At 36.8% G+C, this 21,696-nt stretch overlaps 1 protein-coding gene across 3 annotated transcripts in view; it reads left to right on the top strand.

Moving 5' to 3' along the window:
* ccdc87 (coiled-coil domain containing 87) overlaps positions 1–18,945 on the top strand; it is a 30,821-nt gene extending 11,876 nt beyond the window's left edge. For 2 of the 3 annotated variants that reach the window (XM_018092221.2, XM_012959849.2), the window contains 13 exons: positions 33–199; positions 1,736–1,877; positions 2,155–2,355; positions 4,498–4,614; positions 9,099–9,226; positions 9,590–9,704; positions 11,271–11,368; positions 13,183–13,298; positions 15,169–15,203; positions 15,933–16,037; positions 16,701–16,815; positions 18,143–18,285; positions 18,483–18,945. In XM_018092221.2, the coding sequence (XP_017947710.2) occupies positions 33–199; positions 1,736–1,877; positions 2,155–2,355; positions 4,498–4,614; positions 9,099–9,226; positions 9,590–9,704; positions 11,271–11,368; positions 13,183–13,298; positions 15,169–15,203; positions 15,933–16,037; positions 16,701–16,815; positions 18,143–18,285; positions 18,483–18,599 (1,599 nt within the window). In that variant the 3' untranslated portion in view covers positions 18,600–18,945. The remainder of the gene's footprint in view (positions 1–32; positions 200–1,735; positions 1,878–2,154; positions 2,356–4,497; positions 4,615–9,098; positions 9,227–9,589; positions 9,705–11,270; positions 11,369–13,182; positions 13,299–15,168; positions 15,204–15,932; positions 16,038–16,700; positions 16,816–18,142; positions 18,286–18,482) is intronic. The other variant, XM_018092222.2, reaches the window with a different exon arrangement.
* Positions 18,946–21,696: the final 2,751 nt, after the last annotated feature.

Below are 21,696 nucleotides of genomic sequence, written 5' to 3'. Positions count from 1 at the left end.
GTTTTTGAATACTGCATGTATCACTTATTCAGCTTTTAAAGCAGAAATCTCATTCATGCTTTGACCTGAGAATTGGGGACTTGCTGGCCGCTGAATTGGGCATTGCCTTAAAGCCACGTGCTTCAGAGTGCCCAGAGATTTGCAGCATAGGAGAAACTCAGACTGTTCAAGGGGATTGTGTGTATGAGGACCTCAAAAGGTAGGTTAGCTACTTACTCTACAAACTAGAACTGCTAAGGGGAAATCTATAAACTGAGTGTAGCAATCTTTTTGAGCTCTTCCAATTTTATGCAGTTCTACCACATTGTATTAGTACACATCAGTACATTTGTTTCATAATACATTTATAATTTTTTATAACACATTTGTTCAATGATTGCTCAGAGGTTTCAAGATCAACCTACACTTCATTTTCAGCAAAGTACTATGCTATTCAAAATGTGACTTTTCATGATAAAGTTATAAAGATATTCAACAACAGACAATGAAAATGTATTATATAATAACTAAACAGTAACTAGTGTTTGCAAAAGGCATCCTAGTAATGCAGATCTTTACAGCTTGTTCAATGGAAGATATGTACCCTTTTATTCTACTACATACTATATAAATATGGGTGTGGAAAGAAAGAAGTACAGTATGTTATGAGCTAACAGATGTGACACAAAAGCCATTTGTATTGCCACTACAGATACACTACAAATAGCTACAACCCAGGTTTTGTTACCACCCATAATGCAAAAGTATCTTCATTCTAACGTAAGTCACTGCAGTAAGTTCTCATACATCACCTCATTTACAGTGAATTATACACTATTTTAAAAAGAGTTATGATGTTACCTCATTGGTTGTGTCTTATATTTACCTCAAAGGGCATGTAAATCAAGGGCTAACTATAACTTTGTTTTATTACTCATATGAAATAGAGCTGCTTTGCCAACCCTATGCCTAGTTGAATCACCTCATGCAAGCTGCCTTTATCTTTTGAATCATTTGGTGCAGCCCTTCTCTTCCTATTATTCTTTGGTAACATGTGTTTGTGTCCCAAGCTGCAGAACTGAGCATCAGCTACCTTACAACAAAGCTGCCCATAATGAATGTTCTAAACCCCAAGTTAGGAAAATCTGTTTTGTGTTACCCTTACATAAATTTGGAATAAAACACATATCATTCTATAACCTAACATTTTTTGGCAGATACAACCAACACAGTTATGTTGTAAGTTGCTGACAGATTTCACATACTCTAACTGGCTGATTTCAGCAATAATCAATGCACTACTCACAAACAGCATTGCTAAGTTGTTTGCAGTAGAAAAAAATATTAGGTTTAGGAAGCACATTAAAGTGGCACTGACCCTTAAAACTTTTAAAATGTTAATGTACATTAACATGATGATCTTTTTGTCACTGATAGGTCTGCTTTTGTAAGTAAATCAATATATATAATTCCATGAACTATATATATATATATATATGTATTAGGAAGGGCATTCCCCAACCTCACTGCCCTCACTGTGAAAAACCACCTACGCTGCTTCAAATGAAAAACAAAAAAAATGATAATAAATGCAATTTATGGTACTATTTAATATTTTTTAAGCATGAACTACAGTTTGAGTGCATGTTTATGTCAATAACAGTTTAAAGTGGATTCCAGGTATAAAGAATGAGATGGGATCTTTTTACTGTGGCACTCTTTGGAATTATTGCTATGCTGTGCTTGAATTTTAAAGGCTAATGAAAGACTCATCCTTGCCAAGTTTAGAAAATCAGGAAGAGAGTATTTCAGATGAAGACATTCCTCCTTTGCTAAAAGCTTTAACAAATGGTAGAGTGAATCTAACAAAACTCAGGAAAATGGAAGATTTACTAAAGGCAAGAACAAAGCTTTATTTTTATCTATTACTTTTTAAATTCAGGTGACTGCTGTCTCATTGCACATGAGATGGCTGCCTTTTAAATGTTCTTTCTTCTCATTTATGTGAAACTGAAAGTTCACTGGTCTTTAAAATACAACATTCAGAATCCTCCTCCAGGAGATAGCTGACATTGGATTGGGAGAGGTGGCGTCACAGATATAATGGCCCTTGCCATATATAACTGTGTTAACATTTGTGTTAAAAAAATTCTATTTAAATGTTTTTATCTTTAGGATTTAAATGAGAGACAGAAGCAAGTGAAAGAACCTCGGAGGACACAAGCATGCCTTCACCCTCAGGCCTGTTCAATTGATGTCAGCATTCCTAACAGACCAATATTGAGAAGAGCTGATGTTCAGGCCTCTGAAAGAGTTTTCATCAACCATACAGATCTTTCACCATATCCCCCTGTGTACAATGATTTCTTATCAGAGGTGAGAATCATAATAAAGAACCAGAAAAGCAGGATATGATAACATTTTAAATTGAAACAGTCAGTGTCAGACTGGGACACCTCTATGAATAAATGTATTTACTTAACCCTGAAACTGATATTGTACCTCCACAATGACTGTATAATGTCTTAATTTGTTTTTCTTTGAAAATTAAAAATATAGTTCCAAAAAAAGAAAGAAGATAAAATCTGCTGCAGAGTTTAGTTACCTTGAGCTTGTGTCATAAAACACATTTCTAATAAGTAAGTCTTTAGAGTTTATCACTATGCCTGCCATATTTTCTCACAACTTACAATCTGAGACAGTTGCTTTGCATAATGAATAGTTTGCTTATTAAACTGCAGCTCTTAATACGTGTAATCACATATGGTCCATAACAATGATAATGGCAGCCTATATTTATCAATTTAAAATATTTAATGGCTTGTTACAGAATATACTGTGCTGTAGAATAGGAGTATAATTTTGTAACATTTAAGTACAGCTTTATAACTATGTCTCATAAAGTACAAGCTGGGAACAAAAACTCATAAACCTACCATCCAGATATTAGTTATCTCCATTTTTCTTCTTTTTAAGCAGTAGATGGCGATCTTACAACACAGAATGTTAACATCTGTTTGTTATTTCAATATTACAAATAATCAGTCAGGTGTACCTAGTGTACATTCTCCAGATGCTGTTAATTGATTTATGCTAAATGGTGCATTATGATTATTTGTTTTAATGGCTTTGCAAAGAAAGGATACATTGGGGGCCAACGAGTCCTGTATCTTTAGTTCTTATGAAACTGCATGATAACTGCTTTATATTTCTTGCAGTGAATTGAGACTGAAGCATCTAGTTCATGTCAGTCACTTAGATTGCTAGTGTGACTGATTTGCTCCCATTATGTTTACTGGGCTATTCCCTTTAGTGGAATGGCCTGGGGATAATTTTCTGCTCCTGTCTCGGGAGATTTAAAATGAGGACCACAAAGGCAAAACTAAGAATAAACATTTTAAGACACTGTATATCATTTTATAACATAGGCAAAATAATAGGAAATGTTCATGTATCACAACCCTGTACAGGAATTCATTTTGCTTGCTCATTTTCACCTTACACATTTTTTATCTGTAATGCTGCCTTCCTTACTGTGGCAGTAATGGGCAGAGGTTTACCTGGCACAGCAGTTGTCAAATGCACATAGACAGGTACCCTGAGCCTGCCCATAAAGGCACAGACAAACTGCAGTATAATTAGGGGGTTTAGTTATTAGATGTTTAAAATGTATTTGTTGGTTTATACATTGCTCCACTAAGGCCTTCCTACAAATCAGCAGATATAATCTTATAATTAAATTTATAGGTATGCAACAGCTTGTGTATCAGCTATAGTTTCCTTTTGAAAGAACTGGTCACAGAATAGTTTTCTGTGACTTCTGTAAGGCTAATACCAAGGGAGAGATTCAGGATAGACAACAGCCCAAAAGATATCCTCCAGGTGAAATTGGAATTAGGTACAGGTATAGGATCCCTTATCTGGAAACCCATTATCCAGAAAACTCTGAATTTCCCATAGAGTAATTTTTAAGCAAACAATTCTAATTTTTAAAAATGTCCCTTTTCTCTATATTAATAAAACAGTAGCTATTACTTTGTAGTGTTTATACAAAAGACCTGTAGGTGTCACTGTGTTAGAGTAGAAGTTCCTTCTTGCCTGTAATGGCTGACTGAAGCTATTAATAAAGCACTGTTACACCACCAAACCCATATCATGCAGGTTGCATGAACCACAGTGTGGGATAATTTGGTACCCATAATGATAAACTAATCACTACCAGCTCCCTGTTGGCTAAAACGGAGCTCCAATGTGGCTGGGCAGAAATGTATATTTTCATTGACTTTATGATCCAGTTCCTGAATGTCCATGTGCACTCAGTATCATTTCCTGTGCATAACTTTTGAGGTGTATATACTGATAAAATGTGTTTTATTGCTCCCTAATAATGCGTCAAAACAAACTAGTATGAACATCTTGGCAGAGACTTGTGTAAGATAAAGTTTATAATTAATTTTCCTATTAAGAATGATGTTATATTGTTTTATGTAGCCTTTCATCAAGTCTTTTTTATTTCAGATTGAAAGTAGCTCTGTGAAAAGACTGGATCAGAGTCTCAGTGTTGGAAGTGAACTTGAAGAAGTTTATGGAGAGCTCATTAATAATATTTCAACCGATCACCTAAAGTTTGATCAGGTAGGACATTTTCATTCTAAGCCACCTATATACTAGTCATTGTCATGCTGAGCTCTATTGCAAAGTGTACATTTTGTGGACTGACGTACATTTCACAGCAGCTCGGGTAGTTGATTCTGATTTGTCTTGTGGGACAGTGATGAATATTTATATATCTAGAATTGTTGCCACAAGGCAAATCAAGATAAAAAAAATAACCTAAGGAAAAGTTTAGAAACAGGGTTTTATATCAATATGAGCTATCATTAGGCGTCATTTACTTACACAGATGTTCAGCTGCACCAGTGCAGTTATTTAAAGCCAGTCACGGATTACTTTTGGACAGTCTACTACAATCTAAAAAATTAAACCAAAAATCAGATTAGTTGCTATGGGTAACAGCACTTGTGCAATTAACTTCATTACTAAATTAGCTCCAAAATTACTGAACTATGTGAGAAGTTGTATATTAATTTCAGCTTCCTTTGTCCTTGCCCCAAAAGACTCTAAAGAGTAAGTGTCTGTGGCACTTTTTCTTAATGGCATGTAGAGGCAGCAGTATATATGGTGTCCATGTTTCAAATCGTAGGTTTAAAGGGGACCTGTCACCTTAAGAAATAATTCCAAATTGTTTTCTATTGTGTTTGTCAAGCAAAATAAACTTTACTTACACTATATAAATTATTTTAAGCTTATTTTCTTCAGCCTTGGAATTCACAATTGCAGCAAGCAGGCAGGCTCCATTTTGTGGACACTGTTATCAAAGCAGGCATTGAATCCTGCCAAAATCTTATTTCTGTGCCAGTATGGGGGACCTGATACCCATATCCATGCACTGGTTACACAATTACATGGTGAGGAGGGATGTAAGGGGCACAGCAACACCTAAGAAGTTCTGAATTGAAAGTGAAAGCAACTCTCTGCCCCACCTCTATGCCTAAGGCATAGAGGCAGGGCAGGCAATATATGATTGATGATATATGATTGACAGCTGGGATTTTTAAATGCTTTTATAATGGGTGTAGATGTGTTAATAAAAAAAATTGGGGTTTCTAGTTTAATTTGAAAGGGGCTTTTATTATACAGCTTTTTTTGTCTGGTGACAGGTCCACTTTAAACTTAAGATTCACACAGAAAACTGCATTGTATCTATTCATGATAACTGGTTCTGACTCATATAGCCCATGATTATGTATGGCTGAGAATCACCTCCAAACAATTTGTTTCCACTTAAATCCATTTATAGTTCAAGTAACCCACATTACACCATACAGTATGTAGTAAGAATTAAGTATAAAACAACTGGACTTGAGTGATGAAACATTTTTAAGAAAACCTAGAAAGTCCAGTTGCTTTAGATTTAATTCTACTAGACACTGTATATCATGACCTGGAAAACATTACACCATTCACTGGAGGCGAATTGATTCCTTCTATATACACACCTGCTGTGTGTTCCGATTTAGGTAAAACAGGTATGCCATGAATGTTCGTACTTGTCTTTTTGCAGATTTGTTCCTTTCTCACCAGTTCTATGAGAAATTTATACATATATTACAAATGACTAAAATTAAATTTTGTGCTAGCTCACTCTGTTTTGTCATGGAACAGCTAAATAAGATAATGCATGCCATATAATAATACATTATGCATATTGATCTTGCCAGACTAATTTAGTTGCCTTTTATGAGGAGGTGAGTAGGAACCTTGATGCTGGAATGGCAGTTGATGTCATCTACTTGGACTTTGCTAAAGCGTTTGATACAGTACCTCACAGAAGGTTAATGATCAAATTAAGGAATATTGGCCTAGAACATAATATTTGTAATTGGATAGAGAACTGGCTGAAGGATAGAGTACAAAGAGTGGTTGTAAATGGAACATTTTCTAATTGGACCAGTGTGGTTAGTGGAGTACCGCAGGGGTCAGTCCTTGGTCCTTTGCTGTTTAACTTGTTTATTAATGACCTGGAGGTGGGCATAGACAGTATTGTTTCTATTTTTGCTGATGACACTAAATTGTGCAAAACTATAAGTTCCATGCAGGATGCTGCCGCTTTGCAGAGCGATTTGACAAAATTAGATAACTGGGCAGCAAACTGGAAAATGAGGTTCAATGTTGATAAGTGCAAAGTTATGCACTTTGGTAGAAATAATATAAATGCAAACTATCTACTGAATGGTAGTGTGTTGGGGGTATCCTTAATGGAGAAGGATCTAGGGGTTTTTGTTGATAACAAGTTGTCTAATTCCAGGCAGTGTCATTCTGTGGCTACTAAAGCAAATAAAGTGCTGTCTTGTATAAAAAAGGGCATTGACTCAAGGGATGAGAACATAATTTTGCCCCTTTATAGGTCCCTGGTAAGGCCTCACCTTGAGTATGCAGTGCAGTTTTGGGCTCCAGTCCTTAAGAAGGATATTAATGAGCTGGAGAGAGTGCAGAGACGTGCAACTAAACTGGTTAAGGGGATGGAAGATTTAAACTATGAGGTTAGACTGTCGAGGTTGGGGTTGTTTTCTCTGGAAAAGAGGCGCTTGCGAGGGGACATGATTACTCTGTACAAGTACATTAGAGGGGATTATAGGCAGTTGGGGGATGTTCTTTTTTCCCATAAAAACAATCAACGCACCAGAGGTCACCCCTTTAGATTAGAGGAAAGGAGTTTCCATTTGAAGCAGCGTAGGTGGTTTTTCACGGTGAGGGCAGTGAGGTTATGGAATGCCCTTCCTAGTGATGTGGTAATGGCAGATTCTGTTAATGCCTTTAAGAGGGGCCTGGATGAGTTCTTGATCAATCAGAATATCCAAGGCTATTGTGATACTAATATCTACAGTTAGTACTAGTGGTTGTATTTATAGTTTATGTATGTGAGTGTATAGATTGGTAGGTGTGGGTTAGATGTGCTGGATTTACTTGGATGGGTTGAACTTGATGGACACAGGTCTTTTTTCAACCCTATGTAACTATGTAACTATGTAACTATGATTTAAAGCCCTATGAATTTGTGTCATATTATCATGAATTTGTGTCATATTATCACTATTAAAAAAATTGCCAAGATGGTACAGGTATGGGATCCATTATACAATTATGAAAAGGCCATAGACTCCATTTTAATTATTTAATTTTTAAAAAATTATTTCCTTTTTTCTGTAATAATAAAACAGTACCTTGTTATTTATCCCAACTAAGATATAATTAATCTTTATTGGAAATAAAACAATTGTATTTGGTTTATTTAATGTTTAAATGATTTTTAGTAGGTTTAAGGAATGTAGACCCAAATTATGGAAAGAAAATCCCAAGTCCTGAGCATTCTGGATTACAGGTTCCATACCTGTATTATACATAAATCCAGGTTTACAAATATGTGAAAATTTGCCTTCTGAATTTTTACTGTTCTTTGTGGAAAGATCAAGCCTGGTGTTGATTTTGTCTTCTTCTCAAAGTAGATATGTTTAGGGGTGAACAAAAAAGTTCATCTACACACTGGAATCTGTTTTATCAAATAATAGGAAATGTTTTTGTAAAAAGAATGAGTTGCCAGGTCTTAAGGGGCAAATAATCCGCTAAACAATTCAAGTGCATTGTCATTTAAGGCGTTATAATGACACAGAAACTGTGAGAAATTCAACTTAAGAAAAATTTTACCCTTTAGTACATTTAGCCCTTAAAGTGTGGATTTTATCAGTTTTATGGTTGCTTGAATGCTGTATTTTAATTTCAAGATCTCAAAGATATAAAAAGAAAGACAAGAGTAAAGTAAACCATATACTGTATATAACACAATACAGTAATCACCTCAAGGTCACAAGAGTGTAACTCTGTAATAGAATTCTGGCTTCCACTGCGTTGCAGCCTATTTCAATTGAACTTTTTTGGTTTATGGCCAGCCTTCCCTGTGCCTTTTTCTGATCTATGCAGCCATTTACAGTACTTAAATATGTGGAAGCCATGTTTAGATATAATGGTAGCTAAATTATCATGCATGCATCTCCACAAGCTTGGCATCATTGTGGGATCTGCTAGTCTTTTAATCTTTCCTGCATAGACTAATGGTTACCTGCCATTCCATGCTGTGGTAGCTTTGAGCTTGAATCAGTACTTTGCTTGGAGGTCCACCTTTGCTCAAAATGTATTTAAAAAACAAAACATTACCCCAATATCTAATAGAAGGCACTAGGTTTGCCCCAGTGCAGTAACCCATACCCTAAACAATAATGCCTGGATGAATTGAGCACAGGAAATGACGCAATCCCAAAACATGCTGGTTTAACCCCAAATTGACATTTTTCGTGCTGGTCTTGTGATCATAAACAAGCCCTCCTTTGTGCCAACACCCAAAACATTGCACCATAGGAAGAAATCAAACAAATAAAAAAATCTTACCATAACAAGATGTTAAAATAAAAAGCTACATTGTTGCGTGACATATCTTTGATGCCTTCATTTGTTTCATTTAAAAGAAAATGTGCTGAATGATAAAAATGTCAATTATGTTATAGGATTTATTAACAGAGCCTCATGCTGTCAGTTTGGATTTCTCTAAATGTGTATCATCAGCAACACTAACAAGGAGAAAAAAACAGCGCGTGATCAATAAACAACTGGACTCTCTTGCCCCCTATAACAGGTACCAATAAGGACTTTATTTTGAGTGATTGTTTTTTACAACTGTAAACTATTATATTTGCTTTACTTTTATTTGCTTTACTTTTCTCCTGGATGTTTGTGTCTGTTATAAACTGACTTATCATAGGGTCTGACTGACTGACCAATCAGAGATGTGCGCAACTTTTTTCATTTAAGTCAATGGGTGTTTTTTCTCACTTCTACCATGTGGCAATTATTTTCACCAAAGTTTTGTGTTTGCCGTTTTAATTACAAGTGAAGTTTTATAAATGTGTCAACCACACCAATGATGCAGTTACCCTGTGAGAAGTAGAAGACCTGTCTGATTAAATCAAATATTGCTTTTTTTGATGTTGCTATTTAGTTCAGGACAACCCTTACCTTTGGATAAGGAAGTTTCCAGAACAAGTGACTCCTGGCTTGTTTGGTGGAAATCATCCATCAGTTCTGATGACTACATGACCTATTTACACTCTCAGGTAAAGCACATTTAATAATAACATGGTAACTTAGTAGCAGAGGCTACAAAAGAGCCAAAGCCAAAATCATTACATAGACTTAATTTATACAGATCCAAAGGATTGATGGCCCTTGGAAGACATCATACATAATGAAATAAAGTTACAGATATGTGCTTTCTGATCCTAAGGTTGATACACTTGTATTACATAGTTAGGCTTGAAACAAGGGCAAAGTGTTAACAGGCTTTATCAGTTAGAACCTACTTTTTTACTGCAGGCTACACAGATAATTGAGTGCCACACAAAACAAAAAATAATACACAATTTAACTACAAGACCTTCTTTTAAGTAAATCTGCAATGAGCAACATTGCTGTCTATGTAAGAAATAACAGCAATATTAGATGTGGGGGTGACAGTCAGTTTACAGTAAAGAACAGTACAAGGAACAAAATGATGGAATTCACAGTGACTGGAAATAAAACACTATATACACAAGCTAATGCATGATCTTCTTGCAGTTATTTACTTATTTTTGATCAAGCACCCTATTCATGAGTATAAGTGAGTTCAAGTGTGGACAATTGACTTTATATATCTGTAAGAAAAACGCTGGTATAGAGTTACACTTCAAACTTGAATAGCAGTAGCCCAGGTGCTACCTCAAAAATAAAATGTAAAACATGAACATAGGGGGGCTTAACAAAGTGAATATATTTTTAACATTTCTGTGCTGCACAGAGAACCTTTGTGTCTTAAGATGTCTTTGTGCAGAACCACAATGTTGATTTTCCAAGTCCAATGCTGTTTTTCTGCCTATATCAGAGCAAACATTGGTTTCACCTGCCCTCACTCTATATCACTTCTTCTGGATGCTAATACCCTACCCCAGTGTTGGTTGCTAGTGCCAACCCTGCATCATGCCAAATCAGCCAATAGAAAGCGAGTGGGCCTTTATGCTGTTAATATATTGTACACTAATGAATGTGGAACTCCACTTTGCAGAAGTGTAGAATACAAACCAACACTCACTCTCCAGTCATAAAAGTCCTTTGGCTGACTTTGTTCTTCCTTAGGGTATTGGCTGCCAAAGGAAGTGACAAAAGGCTCACTTTAAACATGATAAAGGTGAAGAACTCTTAATAGGTTTCTATTGCCAAGTACTTATTTACTATGTGGAGAATTATCATGTGACATTTTGTTCAGACAGACAGTCGTAACACATGAAAGTTTATATTACACTGGAAAATTTACTGCTGGAACAAGTTGCACAACAAAAAGTCAGCAACTGTCTCACAGCTAGATTTTTCCAAAACATATTGCATTTGCTACTATCTACCAAAAGGATCCTGCCATTTGTCTGTTATTTTAGACATATTGCAGCCTGCTACTTGCCTTAGGATCCCCACTTGCTCATGAACTGAAAGGAAGGTAGATTCCATTTTGTTTCTTTTTCTGTATTTATAGATTAATCGTCCATCTAACCTATCTGCTGCTCTTAGATAGTGTGTGTAACATTGCACATTGGCAATGCATTGTTCTGTACAACACCGATTTATGTTAAATACACCTACTTTCTTTTTAGCACCCGGACTATCTGAAAGTGATATTCTATTTATATAACAGTGATTCTGAAGATGACGGTCAAATTGCTTTAATGAAAGAAAAAGAACGTCAGAAAAGGTTGTTAATGATTTCCTCTAGTTTACCTGTCCTATCTCACATAATTTGTTTTTACAAATATGGCAGATACACTCTGAAATATTCTGCTATTTTTGCCTGCAGACCCATGGTGTGCCTCAGTACTACAAGTTTAGCATGTTTCCTAGGGTTGAGGTATAGCCAGCTAAACACAAGGTAGTGTCTTCCCATTGAACAACGTGTGTACCGTGCCTCATTTTTTTATGTGCTCTTTGGGGGGTTATGTAATAAAAGGGACTATGTTATCCCAGATGCAGTAACCCATAGCAACTAATCAGCTGGTAGAATTTATTGATACCTGAGGTTGGTATCCAATTCTTCCTATCCTAGACATATTTAGTGCCCTGCACAACAATGTAATTTGTTGTTCACCAGACCTCCACCAAATTCATGACATTTTTAGAATATAAAACAACAGGCATTCTGATGTCAGCTTTAGTTTTTGGATGCATTTTGATGGCATAGTTGATTACTGTATGTGGGTGGGCTGGGGGTATTCTAGGAAAATATTGTTGAGAATTGTAGATTTTGGTATGCGTTTTGGGAAGATTATATTAGCCATTTTTGTGTATGCATGCATAACTATATTTACATACTACTACTTTACTACTATACACAGCCAATGGTGTATCTAGCAGGGAGCAGTACAGGGGATTTGCTGTCTGAAGGGTCCTAGTAAGAACCATCTGGGTTCCAGGCCCCCTTAAATGAAAAGGTTATACCTGTAATAAAATTGTGCTTTCTGTGTCAAGGTAAAGTATGGAAGTACCCTGCTTTATACAGTAAAAAAAAAAAGGGTTACTTAATTAGACTTCCTTGTGGTACAATATTGTACCCAACAAAAATTTAGGTACAAATAATTTTTATGTTAATTATTGCACAGACATTTTCTATACTTATATATACTATACTAATTTAGGGTCATATTTATCAAAGGATGAACTTATTTTTCACCCCTTCACAAATATAGGTATGTGTCTTAAAAACCCCTATATGTGTGACAACCCTATATAAGCTGAAAAATTCTTCTCTGTCAAACTGCGGCTCTTCACTCTTCCATAAATGCAGTATATTCCACAGTGTCAGTCTACTGGTAGATACAAAGTTATGTAGCGAATGCAAGGTTGCTGCAATTACAGGAAAAGCTAATGCATTTTGAGTAAAAAATAGGTCAGTTGTGCTAATTTTTTTCACTTCATATTGCCTTCTGTTAATAAATGTGGCCCAGTACGTTTATTGTTTTTTAAATCCATAAATCATATTTGTACTGCCTCTTTAAGGTTATATAGTAATAAAAACCTTTTATTTTTCAAATATCATATGCTTTCAGTCAAAGTGAAAGTCAATATATGCAATCAATAACACACGGGTGTTTTCCATATATATTGCTGTATTAATAACCAAGATAATATAGATGGATTATGGATCAGACAATTTAGCCATACTTCTCCCATTAAACATAAAATCCCAGTCTTGTAGTGGCAGAAATCTGCTGGGAATTAACATGGATCCATGCCAACAGAACTGTATTGGAATATATAATCATTCTATTCTTAGGGCTTATTATTCCACCTTCATTATTATCCAATAAAATATTGGATTTTTTCTGCTTAGCCCTGTAAGGCAAATGCATTTATTTTGAGGCAAGAGTAGCAGTTATGCATCTGCCTTTCCTATTCAGTTCGATGCATTTCACTATAGTGATGGGAAAATATATATTTTTATTATTATAAATATATATTATAAAACCTGTTGTTTGCTTTACACAGATAATAACTCCAAATATATGGTTATAGGGAACAAGACAAAAGACTTGCGGAACTCCGAGAACTAAAGGAAAAATATACACCTGGCATGTGGAACATTAATAGTGTCATGCTTGGAGGCCTTGGGAAAGAGCCTGTTGATGAAGGTAACATTTTATATCAAATTTGATATGAAATTCTCGGAATGACCAAATATTAGATGTGTGGTAAGAACTAGAAGTCCCAATGAACATCTTTATTCTGTTGAGAATTAAACTTAATCAAGCATGTGGACCTTACTGGTCCCCAGAACATAATTGTTTTAGGGCTCCCAGCATGGCAAAGCATGCAGAACATGCCTCCCTTGTATAGGGAAAAAGACCTGAAGCAGCCATCTCCTGCAGCTACCCCCATGAACAGAATGTTGTGTACATAGACATAGACCTCTCCTGCCCCCTAACTTGCGTGTCATTCAGAAGTGCAAGTGCAAGGGAGCAGAAACATGGGCCAGTCCTTTATGGTAAGGAATGACTGGCCTGCGCCCCTTGACAGTACACTGAATTTTCTTATAAAGTGCTGAGCAAAAGAAGTGCTTACTAAATGGGCACTAGAGCTTAGTGCTCTTGCACTACTTCCTTAGTCTTAGTAAACGGTCTCTTATGAATTTCAACTTCATAGAAGTGTGCCTCAACTGGTCCATCAATGGGCTCTCTAAATCTCCAGTTAGACCACAGATCAAAACTACTATAAAAATGAATAGATGGATGAAATATCTCAATGTAAGTAGTAAAGTGGTGTAAGTACCACTGATTTAGCTGGAACAGCCCAGAGTTCACTTAGCATGTGTCTCTGACACTTAAAATATTGTCTAACAAGATCAGAAGATGGCAGCTGCTGTAAACAGCGGTACTGATGTTAATGTTACTGAACAAGAAGCACCATGTGTGATGCACAGTGGTGGCCATCACATCTCCACTTAAAAAACCCTCACTCATTTTTTAGTGGAAGTCCAGCTGCAAATTTGGGGGATTCTAGGTTTCCTTCCATATGTCTGCTTTTTTTCTGCCTGTTTGTTCAGCCATGTTATGACAAAGGTTCATTGTAGGGCAAATGGCACAGGGGGCTTTCTATTGTCTAAATAAAAACATAGGCAGAAACCATTATATTCACTGCAAACGTGTAAGTAAAAGTACATAACCTCACATAACCTTGTATTAAAATTCACTGATGTGCTTGGAGTGAGGACATTTAAAATGCAGGCAACAAAATGCCCTATGTGCCATGGCACCAAATGGCACTCTTACAAGGGTGTTTTCATGGTCTCTGACTTGCCCAAGGCTCTACAGCCTATTCTGCACCCTTTGCCTTCCATGTTGTCACCGTCGCACCACAGTCCAAATGTAGGGAGTTAGTGTGCCAGGCATGACTTTTTATTGGAATCTCATGTATAAACATTCAGCCCTGACACACTTAAGCCATGAGGGAAAGCAGGGTGCTACTAATATTCTCCTAAAACGTTGAGGTGCCCAACTTCCACCTGCACTAAAGGTAACTGTACCAAAGAACAGGAATTGTTACAGAGTATATTTTATTCCCCAGGATGTCAGTTCTTAGGAATAACAGGGAAAAGGTCAGTTAAAACCTTTCATTTTACAAATCTATGGATTTTTAAAAATGCAAAATATTATAGTGTATATATACACACACTCTAAGCCCAATGTATTAGGCTTATATTCAGTATGGGTGTATACTACCACATTAACCAAATCTAAATCAGATAAAATAAATATTTTTTAAATAATAGACATTCATGCAGAGATTAACTTTTTAATTTATGTTTCTATTACTGAATAATTCACTCATATTTAATGGAAAATGGTTTTAATTCCCCATTCTGTTTTCTCAGAAGAGCAAAACAATCAATAACCTTTGAGATTTAGTAGGATCAGCAATCTATGCAGTGTTTTTTTTTGGCATAATATTTGAACTGAAGACAAAACAGTGCAACGTTAAATTTTCTTTTTTTATAATTTTCAGGTATGGAACATGACATAATGGAATCTGCGTATCAGGTATATGAATTGCTAAATGCTTGTTCCTAGTGGCTCCCTTCAAACATTCCATAACATTCCAGCAATATGCCATGCTCCTAGCATTAAACTTTCCAGTTATGTTTCAGTGAAGGAAAAAGCAGTCCGCATTCTGTTATTCAAAAGGGCCATTAACAACAGTGAGATGTTTTTTTTTTTATAATTCAAGAGATTCTGACATGCAAGGCAAAGTTCCATATATCAGTGGCATCAGTATATTTTAGGGGTGAGTGGAAGCATTTTGCAGAGCAAGAGCAGAGACAAAGCGGCTGGATAGGCACGAGGCACTCCTGTTGAGGTCGCTAGTGTCTAACTGCTCATGTGCAAGTTCAGAGATCACCGGGATTCTTGGTGCAATAAACTTAAGGCAGTTTTACAAGGTACAGTGTGTACCTCAGGACCCCTGCCCAACACAAACCCACAACCCTACCTGACTGGCAGGTAAGCCTGGGGTTTTGGCCTGCTTTGCACATGATTACAAGTAAGCTAAAGATACAGGAAACCAGTTTCTATACACGTCGCAAGATGTTACATGCAAAAAGTTTCCCGGAGCAACATATTCTAATAATGGTGGTCATTTTAAAAGTGGACATGCTTTATATGCCTCCCACACCCTGCATTACACTACAAGCAATTGCAAGTCCACAATGGAACATATTTTAATGCAACAGCTATTATGTATGCATACTTATATGTCACTACCTCCTACAGAAAAAAATTAATGCGATATGGAATGCACTACATATTCCTGAAGAGCAGAGACTGGATATGGCAATTAAATACAGCTTCAGTGAATATAGAGACATTTTGCCACAGGTAATATTTTGTAAGAAAAAGTTTATAGATGTAGTCAGTGTTTTATAATGTATCTTTAAATGTATGTATACAGTACATAGGGGCATAATATTTACAGAACAAAATTGTGAACAAGGCTATACAGTGACATCCTGAAGGTTATTGCAATGCTTCTAAAAATAAGTTAATGGGGGGGGGGTAAGTTATAGTTAAGGGTAAGGATGCTATGCACTTCACTTCACTTTCTATCTAAAGAATCCAGACAAAAAGTAGTCTTAAGAGATGGAACATACCTGCAGAGCCTTGTCAGAAATGTCTTTTCCAATAAATACTTTTTATACTTATATGTTTGGCCTGAATGTGTTTTTAATGAGTGCCCAGCTTTTTTGTTGATGTAAAACCAGAAAGGGAGAAAGAAGACTAGTAATGAATTGCAGAGGAGATAGTAACACTGGCGAGTAGAGAGAGAACACTGGGAATGAAGAACAAACCCTGGGGTGAAGCACAGAAGGGAGACAAATAACAGGGAGTATAGCGTGGGAGGACAATTAAGCACAGAAGAGAGAGAAAACTGATATATCTACTTTCTATTGTGCTTCCTTAGAATTAATTCTATGCTTTTATATTGGTGACACCTCATATACTCTACAACTTGCCATTTTAAACCCTTAAATTATTTATTAGGCAATAAACCATTGGGAAAAGGTAACAGAACTTATTAAGAAGAGAGAAAAGCTATTGGCAGAACTTGAGATGTTCGAAAGAACAGCTTCCGACCCCAACAGATTCTTTCAGAAAGGTAGGCAGCATCTTAACATGAAATGTATTCTCATGTGAACACATTATAAACAGTTATTTGTGGGCGATCATCCACCAGTTTGGCTTTCCCCAATAACAGAGCTTTGACTGTGCAACAACACATTCTCTGTGCCATATTAAACTTGTACTGTTGGTGCAATAGTGTGAAGTGGGTTGTGGGAGACCTGCAATGCTAATTAAACTTAATTATAAATGAAGTGTGACCTCTGCCCAAATTTGCTTCAAACATTCACAAAAAGTTAATGATCATAAAGTTTCCAAGCCACCATACATCAAGGTAATCATATTGTGCTGCTGCCTATTTTCCTCCAGTCATATATTTTATAGGCTGGCACCTTGTTAGAAAAGTGTCCGTGTTCATAGCACTGGTCTAAAACTTTCATGATATTGTAGCAACTGCACAGCCAAACCTTTACTCCTTTGTTCTACATGAATTATATGAATATGGCTTGTGCCGAATATTCTTTCTGCCTGTTGCCTATCACTAGTACCAGTATACAACCCCCTCTGGCTAAATGATCAGGTCAGAGGTCAGAGATCAGTCAGTCAGGCAAAGACTGCATTGGACCATCAAAGAATACTCTGCTGGCAGTTTCTGCATAGGCCCTTTTTTAACCTCACTAAAAAATTGATTTTTTTATATGTTTTGAGAGGTTACTTAAGTAGATATAAATTAAGCCTGAGAAGCAGATTTCTATCCCAAGCTTTGAACTGACTATGTATCTCCATTTAATTACTTATGTTCATTATACAGGTATCGGACCCCTTATCCGGAAACCCATTATCCAAAAGTTCCGAATTGCGGAAAAGGCCATCTGCCATATGCTCCATTTTAATCAAATAATTCACATTTTTAAAAATGTTTTTCTTTTTCTCTGCAATAATAAACCAGTACCTTCTACTTGATCTCAACTAACATATAATTAATCCTTATTGGAGCCAAAACAATCCTATTGGGTTTAATTACTGTCCAGGTCCCGAGCATTCTGGATAACAGGTCCCATACCTGAGGTTAGAAATTTTAAGTACAATAGGAGGATTATGAAACCACTATTTATGGCATGAGGACCTGTTTTTGGGTGGATTCTGGTACTATCCAGTTAATGCTGCACAGCAGGTGAACACCAGCCATGATTTTTCTTCTAAAAAAAGTATTAAAATACATAAAATATTTGCTGTTTTTCATTGTGGGTAACTGGAATCTCTGGAATACCTGTCACCTACAAACATGTCTGTCTGCATTTCTGACCAGCAGCCTTGCAAGTTATCCTAAATTAGTGCCTTATTTATTTTGTAATATATTTCAGGCTACGATGGAACATCAATGGCAAGGATGAAAGAGTCTAAAGAAAGAGAAAAGTTGCACACTCAGTTGTCTAATATTGAACGTAAAGTACTTGAAGTATTACATCTTATAAAGAAGTCATATAATGATAAAGTCAGTTTTAAAGTAAGTATATTATTGAAGCTTTTCCATAGTTGGATCAATAGCCAAGTAATATGATAATAACATAATATTATTAACAAAAAATGCTCAGTGGCCGGCACACCCTTTAAAAAAACCTGCATAGTTATAAGCCTTGGAGTGCAGACACTAGAAACATTGATATATGCATAAATAATCTATATTATTGGTTCATCTTACAGGGTAGACCTTACAATGAAAAACTGCAATGGGACAAAACAGAAATGCTCTACTGGCTGCAGCAAGGTCGCAATAAAAGTTTACTTGAGAAGGATATCCAAAAAGAAGCAATACATTAAACACACAGAAATGCTATTAAAATATGTTTTTATGCCAATAAATAAAACCAAAAGCACTGAGAAAACCAGTGGTTTTATATTAGGGAACATATTTATTAAAGGGCAAAAAAGCAACTCTCTATTTAAAATAATTCCAGAAGACTATACATAAAAGGGTTTTGTTTTGGACTAAAACGCTAGACTAGAGAATGCAGGTTGCATCTCTATACCATCTTGGTTTCATCTGTGCATGAAATACATTTGTAATAGTCAGATATGTAGGAATTTCTATATTAGTTTTTGCATCCCACTATTCTGTACACTTAGCAGATGATGCTGAATTTATAAAAATAAATAATAACACACATGACTGTTACCTCTAACCTTTTGTTACTCGTTTTGGTCTGTCCAGTGCTAATACAGAAGCACTTTTAAAATTTAAATGAAGGTTCTAATTGCTGCAGTTGTGCAAAGATGAATGCAATTGCCAAAGCTGCATTCTGCACAGTTGTGCTTGGGGCTGGTGGTCCATCTTGCCCTCTGCTGTGAATTGCGTGCAAGCGCACCTATTGACAATGGAGAGCCCTGCAGCTACTGTCACCTCTAAAGCTGGCCATACACCCAGCGACGATATATATTCGGTGCGTGTATGGTGGCTTGACGAGGCAACCGATATTGAGCTGCAGATATTGGTCGACTCGTCGATCAGGTAAGTTAAAAGATTTTGAACGGGCGCCCCAGCAAAAGCTACTTTCAGGGCTGAATTGGCAGGAGGTAGAATTCCTATTGTTTCTACCTCCATATCTGACAATTCAGCCCTGAACGTCTGTGAAGGGTGGGAACGATCTTTCATGCAACCGATGGTTGCACAAAAGATCAGAAATTGCTACATGTATGGCCAGCTTAAGGCGGTGGTAGCGCCAGGGTTTCCACAGCTGCCTGCATAAATATATGCAATGCACTTGAGCCTAGTGCATAAACGTAAGCAAAGAATAAATTATATTATTTTCATTGCCTTATTGTAGTAGGCAAATTCTCATTTTCATTTCTGCATTTTTTCATCTAGTCATATGGGACTAAATCGATTTATGGTTATATAAGAGAACCTTGAGATAAACTTTACACTGCTGAAGGTGTACTCATACAATAGTGACCCAATGCCTCTAGGAGACAGACTTTTTTTTTGTTCTATCTTGAATGAAAATATTGTGGGAACAATGCATCTGAAGGTAATTGGCTATTCTGGGAGACCTCTTGAGTTCAGATCAATGCCAAGATATAAATGTTCTTGAAAGCATTAGATTCAGTTGCTGCTGCCGCCTGCAGTCCTATGGAAAATGTATAATAATGTATATCTGCAAGAAATTTGCATTAGGGTGTGCCTTCTGTTATTTTAAATATTATTAATATTTCTAAAAAATGTACAGAAAAAAATAATGTGTGGAGTGGGTGATTTGCAGATTTATTATAATTGCTGCGATAGCTAAATTAAGTAGCTGCCATAACAGAAGCACAGCTTAGTATATGAATTATATTATGTATAATGGATGAAAAAAGAAACCCCAAATATAAATGAGGGAAAGGGCTCATACAGACGAGTGTTTTGTCAGGCATTCTCCTGTGTTCCACTGCAGGGTAGCGCAGGATGAAACGCATCCCATTTTTATAAAGAAAACATGTGGCGAACGCCTATAATATGGTTTATAAAAACAGTAAAAAAACCTTTTATTCAATAAAACATTGCTCTCCAACGTAATTTTCTAAAAACATATCAGGCAAGTAGCCGTTTTCCAGTGTGCAGGTAAGTCTGTTTAATCAGGTTACATATGTGGACATTAGTTAGCATGTGGACATTAGTTAGCATACTTATCAGTGTTCATCTTGAGTCCTGCTATAGTAGCCAATATGTGAGCCCTTTTCCTCCACTGAGCACCAGTTTTTTTGAACTTTTGCAGCCCTCCTGGTCTTTTTGGCTGAAGGAATTTCAATTTTCTTTCATATCCTCAGCAAACAGTGAAGAAAGGTGGGTCAGCTTGTTCCTGCTCCTTGGGAAAACCTGTGTAGCAGCTCCCTACGCATTTCAGGTCATGTGACCCATCATCAGGGGATCCCATTTTTATTTATGGCGCTATACTGACACAGGCACATTGGAGCACCAAACACAGGTGGAACGCAGCATGTTGCTATACACAAAAGTTTTAGCATCTGGAGTTGCTCTCCATAGAAGTTAACAAGCCCCCTGCCAGCCCACTTAAAAGTGCCTGTCTATGGCACCTTAGGCTGATGGCCACAGAGTGAGTTAGTCGCCCGTGATAGATCTCTGCTACCGCCAACAACTAACCTCTCCAAAATACAATAGGAGTCGCCGGTGGAAACGAGGTTTCGTACGATAATATCGGTGCATGTATGGCCACCTTAAGTCGCTCAGTGGGCAATCAGCCTTAAGGTGGCCATACACGCACCGATATTAGTTTCGTACGATAATCGGTGCGTGTATGGCATGTCGGCGAGTCGACCGATATCGCAGGAAGCTGCTGATATCGGACGACTCGCCGATCGGACCAGTTTGAAAATTTTGATCGGGCGCCATAGAAGGCGCCTGACCAAAATTCTCCCTTCAGAGCTGAATCGGCAGGAGGTAGAAATCCTATTGTTTCTACCTCCTTACCTGCCGATTCAGCCCTGAATGGTGTGTGGCGGATCTTACGATGTTTCGTGCGACCGATGGTCGTACGAAACATCGTCAGATCGCCACGTGTATGGCCACCTTTACAGCAGCCCTGCCTCGCAACAGCTAATTGGTCTGACAACATGACTTGTAAGCCCATAAATGTTTCCATACATGGGCAGAGTTGGCTGCTGACTTTGCTTGGATGGTCTGCTGTCCATAATTTTAATAATCCAGTATAAACTGCAGAATATACAGACTATTGCCATGGTTCATCCAAGGGCCACTCTTTTTTAGTAAATTGAGCCCTAATGTATCAAAATCATGTGATAATGAACCAGGACAAATATTTACTTATTTTACCACGTGTTCCACATAGCATTTAAAAACATGCTTAGAAGTACAGGTGGCACTTGGATCAGATTTTGTTTTGGGATCTGGGGTCACTAG

The sequence above is a fragment of the Xenopus tropicalis genome, chromosome 3 (genome assembly GCF_000004195.4).
Source record: "Xenopus tropicalis strain Nigerian chromosome 3, UCB_Xtro_10.0, whole genome shotgun sequence".
In the NCBI taxonomy this organism is placed as follows: domain Eukaryota; kingdom Metazoa; phylum Chordata; class Amphibia; order Anura; family Pipidae; genus Xenopus; species Xenopus tropicalis.
The sequence above is the reverse complement of the archived record's forward strand: the minus strand, read 5'-3'. Positions and strand labels throughout refer to the sequence as shown.